Raw genomic sequence first — 6,590 nt, forward strand, 5'->3', positions numbered from 1 at the left:
CCAAGGAGTACTATATGAACCCAGCATCTCCTCTGCCAAGGTGCGATGTGGGACAAGGAGTACCAATACAACCCCCCATAAGGAACGTATCAATAAACATGCATGATCAGACAAAACCAATAAGGATTAGCTTCCATTGAAAGATAATATGCTCTGACTATCCTGTGTTTTCCATTTTACGAGCTTCATGATGTTGACAATAATCAGTCCTAGTGACATAAAGGTTCCAATGATCAATGAAGCACTTGACAATAGAATATGAGATCATCTACAGGGCCCTGGTACACTACCATTCTATGAATTAAATACAATCATACTGACGACGACGACGATGATGATGACGATGACGATGACGACCATGATGATGATGATGACGACCATGATGGTGGTGGTGATGAAAATAGAAGGGTGACCCTCATGCACCAAGGCTTCAAACATTTGCAGGGGTTGGGGACAGAAGTAAATGATGATGGCTTAAACATGGTCTGTGGTTGGATTGAACTTCCTGAAGATTTCAGCATGAATATATCATTAAAGAAAAAGTTACTAGGCTGAGAATTCGCTCGACCTAAAATCCTATGCTTGCAACATGTGTTCCCCATCATGATGAAAATATAGCTCCATAAAACATAACATACTTCTGCACTTAGATACCTACAGGCTTGCCCCTCGGTTTACTTTGTAGGTTGATCCTATACCATATATGATGTGTCTCATTAAGATACTCCCTTAAATCATTATATCTTTGTTCCTATAAGCAACTCATTTTCTCACTAGCACATCAGGTGCCCTAGTAGAACCTGAATGAGAATTGCAAGAACTGCATAGAGCATTGCTAAGATTTTGCAAACCAAAAATGTTCAATGAAAAGCTATTATCAACAAAATTAATTTGAAAAGCGTAACCGGTGAAAGATCATGTAATCCGCCAAGATTCCCAAATATGATGTAACGCCTGAAATCCAGTAAGATGGCTACTACCATACCTGTCGTGTATGCTCGGGTAATGCAGCTTTCTCAACCCAAGAGATGGCAAGATCTGTGCCTCTCAAAATCCCTGTGAGAAGAGCTACATATGCCTCAACAACTTGAAGGTATGTATCAACTCCAAGAACAAATCTATTGTCATATCCCTCCATGTAAGACAAATTTGTCTCTAGACTTGCGAGAACATAAAATCGTTCGTCCACAAATCTCCACTTGCTCAAAAACTCCTCAAGTATTTTTTGAGCACCATGAGGGTCTTCTTGCATCTGAAAGCACACCCTGAAAAGAATATGTAGTTTTAATAAAAATAAAACTCGGTGGCAACAAATTACACTAGTAACTGATGACTTACAAAAATACCTTGCGATACTTGATCATTCACAAACCCTTTTTATTTTTTCCTAGTCAGTCTTGTGGAACATATCATATAAAATATTGAGAGAGCTTAAATCAAGCAAAAAGAACAAGATTTTATTTTACTATGCCTTGGTAATCATATTTTTATGTTGCATAAAACAGAATTTCAGTTTATTTCTTTATTCTCAGCCCAAGGGCCCTTCTTGTACATTATTATAGAGGGCAGACTAACATATCAGCAATATCTGTATGTTTCTTCATTATGTTCGTTAAACAAAGTTTCAGCTTGTTTATATGTTCTAGATCCACAAGTACATCTTGTCCATAGACAGACATGGTTAAGAAAGGAACGGTGCAGAGGCCAAGAAGACCCTTGACCCCCCCCCCTCTTCAGCATAATGACTGAAAATCTGGGCCATTGAAAATTTATAGTTTGGGCCCTTGAAAAATTAAAAAACACTTTCACCCTTGATCTAAGATTCAATTTCACACACATACGCGCGCACACACACATACGCGCACACACACACACACACACACACATATATATATATATATGAAGACTTCCCAAAACTTTTTGCAAGCCAGGATTATTCATGAAAACAGCTTCTCAGCTCCTTGAGGTAGGTGAAAGGGTTGCATACATCTTACCCTCCCCATACCCTACTCTGTGTGGGATTTACTCGACTCATTTCACTTGGTTTGGTTTTATATAGTTAAATACATAAATTATTGTTGGAAATACATAATTGTTTATGTACAAAAACATTTGCAAAATAGAAAATTTATACTAGATGTAAGTTGTTGCCTGTTGGAAAATGTAGAACAATCCACCAACCAAGACGAAAGCCAAAGTTGATAATAGCTTTTTAGGGCCTATGCAAGTCGCTTGGAACCTTGACCCCCTATTTTCCATTTTTGAAAATACAAAGAAAGGAGAAAAATAAACTGGACTCCCTTAGGGAATAAATTCCATCTGAGTTAATTTTTTACAATTTTATAGGATAAAGGGAACATTTATGAATTCAAACGATGCTTTGTATGATAGAGAGAAACTCTAAATGATGGCAACAAGCAGAACGTCACAAATTAGCATCATCAACATCACAAGTATATTGGGTAATTGTACTTTATAACCACAAGAACAATGAGATGTTTGTACCGTCCAACTCCCAATGTCCTTTGTGATGTTTATGATGACAGACATCTGTAGTGGATACCATTCCTTTATATGAATACTATACAAAGAATGAGCGATACCCAGCAAGGAAAACATGAACCGGAATGGCAGTGAGTGAATTATACAGCTGCATCAACTCATTTATTATTTCCAATGTCCTGAAAAGCAAAAACCAATTGTTAAACAGATATAGTACTTGATGTTTTAGTACTTGACATTTGAGATTAAAGACTAGAGATTACAAGTCGATCTCATCCATGGTCAATACGATTAAACCACAACAGGCATCCTACATTAGTTCTTTGTTAACAGTTTGACTATCTGTTGTATTAGCCTGGACAATCCAAATGTCCAATGCCTGTGAAGGCGCAATCACCAACACCGACAAAGTTGTTCAGAGAGTTTTGACAAATGTGGACACACGTGCACGTCATTCGCACTGAACCAAGTCAAGCAGATCAAGCAAATGTCATAAATACAGGCGACACGATGTCCAAAAAGTAATCATGAAAATGGTTCAAGTGAAATCTCTAATTGACTAGGTTCATCAACTGAAAGAATCCTCTGGTTAAGTAACCCTTACCGAAAATATTTTTGAAGAAAGAATAGGTCATACATTTAATTGCAATGTGCCATGAAGATGAAGGGCATACTTTATGCGGTGAATAACCTCTTTTACAATAACTACATCACTATGCAAGCAATGCTAAAGGGGTGTGGGATTTAAATAAATTGCCACAAAATCTTTAAGTAGCCTACCATCATACCAAAAACTCAAGAAAAAGTTTTAAGAAATAAGGACATGGTAACTGGCAAGTGATACAACTGAAGTTCTTGCTCTGGTATAAAGCTGTAAATACAACAAATTATATGGAGAAAACAAATAGTTAACCACTCATACTTTGTTCAAATTGTGTGTATTCACAATTACCAATTGATTGGTTAAACAAATTATCCTAACCATTATACTTGCTTACAAATTTTTGAGGACTGACACAGTTGAAGTTCCAGAATTAGCATCCCATCTAGTTAATAGACCAAACTTGGATGTACTTAATATATTGCCCACAAGAGAAAGGATCACTTCAAATCTTAAATATGTTAGAAAAACATTTGTGAGGGAGTGTGGATAGGAGAAAAAGAAGCAGTAAGAAAAAATCATGGCAACAACTCACTGTGTAAAAAGGTTAATCTTGCACCTCATTCTCTAGTAATGATGCATGGCTTCAAGACTTATATCATAAGATTAGTTACAAGGGTTAACCTGTATTAATGTTTTACGAAATAGTCCAGCTTCCTATTTAAGTTTGATTTCATCTTTGTTGTTCAAAGCATCAGATCCACCTCTTTGATAGCTTAATACAAACATTTGATCCAAATATGACAGCCTTCTAACAATTCTAGTCACATGTTACATACTCAACTTGTGTGCAGCCTGATAGCTAGAGAAAGAAAAAGGCAAGTAATTGTCAATCGGCATTTACTCATGGAAGAGAAAGAATGAAAGGGAGACACCAGTACCAAGCCTCCTTCACTTTGAGACTGTTTGGGAAGGAAGTTTTTGTACAGAGTCTTCCCTTGCATTTTGCAAAAAGGCTGCTTCCATTTACTTGAACCAACAACCTCCCAACCAAAAAGGAGTAACCTTTTACCCAAGAGAAAGAACCAGCAAGAGGAATAATCCCGTCATTCAGCTAGTAAAAAGGTGCAACTATGAAAAATGAGTACCTTCCAAGTTCCTGCAAGGACTGCACAAACACCATACCAGCTGACTCAAGCATGTCATTCAGCTCGATATTTTCTACAACCCCGTCAGTGTATTCTTTGTCACATAATCGTTTAAGAACAGAAGAAGCTGATGCTGCTGCCTCTTCAAACATAGAGCAAACCAGGTAGCTGCATGTCAAGGTGATGAAGTATATATTAGAGTTTTTGCATCATAAAATGGTATATGGACAAAATCTTACAAATATTAGAAGTAGAAACTCAAAAGATATATACAACCAAAATAATTGGTTGTCCAATTCTGGGCGTAGTAAGCTTCCTCTCTACCCTATCCTGATTGTCAAGTACATGAAACTAGGTATGTACTGAAAGATAAAGAAGGTGGGACAACACTGCCTTTCCTGTTTACTTGAACCGTGACATGTCACATGTATAGATCCAATGGAATAAACAAAACAAAAGAGAAAGATAAAACCCCAATGGTTAGAGGAAGAGCCATAGCCTTTGCACTACCGAGCAGCATCACAACAATATTGTGTGAATAAGTCTAAAGACTACAAGGTTACTAAATAAACATAAGATCATCTCATAGAATACCAATGGCAATGATAAAATTAACAACTGCTCCAGGTCAAACCTAGAGGTCACATTATTATGGTGGTTAATACCATAATAACTTTGATGGCACGATCTTGCTATCTCCGCATAAACTGTCAAGATTGAGTTGAGCTATCTGATGAAAAGGCTTAGGACCCTACAGCCCTAGCACAAGTAACTGAACCCCCAAATGACTAGATGAGCTTAAAGATGCACAATCACATGATACAAGAAAGGGATCTAAAAAGTTTATGCAAATTGGAATTCCACAAAGATGTCAAAAATACTAACTACTGCCATTTGTTTGGATAGGTTTCATCCTTTCTCCGTTCTCCATATGCAAGCCCTTTTTTTAATTTCTCCTAAATGAGACCTATAATCACATTGTTGCTCCTCACATCATATAAACAAGACCTACAATTGAAAATGATACATGGCCAATACGAATGGAGACTTGATTCAACAATTATGTCTTATTTTAACCAAACTTAGGCAACTACTCTTGTCTGGGTAAATTGAGGAATACAAATATAATCTCCAGTTACTTTATAATCCACAGTGCCCTCAAAAGAATACTGATCATGTTATTTCTCTTACTCCTCTGTTAGATTTGACAATGAATGTACTCCTTGCACTCCGAGTAAAAAAGATAGAACTTGACCTTAAGGTCTAACAATTACTTCCACAAGTTTACCATGGATTTTACTACTAACATAACACCACTCTGCAAAACAACCTATAGCACATAGCAGAGCTGGTAGAGCATCTCGATTGGGAATATATTTCAATGCTCTATAAATCAAAAGGTGTTATTCTTGCATTGTCATCTCATTCCATCTTCGGTCTTATGAGGATGTGTAATGGAAGGCTTATTCTCTTCATAGCATTCACTAAGGTCTCCTACAACAAAAATATAACAACAGTTTTTTTCCCACAGATTTCAAAGAATCCAAATCCAGTTTTTACCCAAACTTCAAACGTATTCCCTTTACTTTTTTAAGGCAGTAATACTACGGCCAACTCTCTTTGATTCAGGCACTTCATATAAAAAACTTCAACATATTGTTTTTCTTAGAATAACCATGGTACTATACGACATATTTATGCAACTAATCCACATCTCATATGGCCAAATTAGCATAGGCTTTCCGGCCAGTAGCCATGGCCCAAGGAATTACCAGCAGCTTTATGGCCAATCCCTTGGGGTTAACTTCAATATACGTTGCAAGAATTGCCAACGATTGTGTGCAATTTAATCTTATCACGTAAACACATATGAAATCAGTAAGATAAAAATAAAATGATATCGAATGTTCACCTTTCCGCTAGCTCAACTTCGCCCCAAATTGACCGACTTCCGACCGGCGTTACCGTCTCCGTTTGTCTACCTGACTGAGCTGTCTCGGTCTGTCTCCCTAATTCCACCGCCATCGGTCTCGTATCAGCGCAGAGCAACCCTTCCCCCACCGCAATGCGTATTGAAATGCAAAACGGTAAATGGTGTAGCCGTAAGTTCACTTTTATAATTAAAAACAAGAGTAAAATATGCAACTATTTTTCCCTTCTTTTGACTTTCAAAACGTATTTATTGTATATATATTATATGGCTAGAAAGTTATTCGTCTAATACATCGAAAAATATTTATATTTTAATATATCGTTTTATTTTTAATTCATGTCGGTATAAATATAATTTTATTTGGCTTTAAGAAAATGATAATGTTTTTATTTTTGAATAAAATATA

General features: G+C 36.6%; 1 protein-coding gene across 2 annotated transcripts in view; it reads right to left on the bottom strand.

The window, feature by feature from the left end:
* Positions 1-6,334, bottom strand: part of LOC112500748 (protein APEM9) — an 8,769-nt gene extending 2,435 nt beyond the window's left edge. The window contains exons 1-4 of one of the 2 annotated variants that reach the window (XM_025104319.1): positions 6,164-6,334; positions 4,252-4,419; positions 2,604-2,681; positions 986-1,265 (exon numbers count right to left, since the gene is read on the bottom strand). In XM_025104319.1, coding sequence (XP_024960087.1) covers positions 986-1,265; positions 2,604-2,681; positions 4,252-4,419; positions 6,164-6,276 — 639 coding nt within the window. In that variant the 5' untranslated portion in view covers positions 6,277-6,334. The remainder of the gene's footprint in view (positions 1-985; positions 1,266-2,603; positions 2,682-4,251; positions 4,420-6,163) is intronic. The other variant, XM_025104320.1, reaches the window with a different exon arrangement.
* Between the last annotated feature and the right edge of the window lie 256 nt (positions 6,335-6,590).

The sequence above is a fragment of the Cynara cardunculus genome (assembly GCF_001531365.2).
Source record: "Cynara cardunculus var. scolymus isolate 2C chromosome LG 17, CcrdV1, whole genome shotgun sequence".
Lineage (NCBI taxonomy): Eukaryota > Viridiplantae > Streptophyta > Magnoliopsida > Asterales > Asteraceae > Cynara > Cynara cardunculus.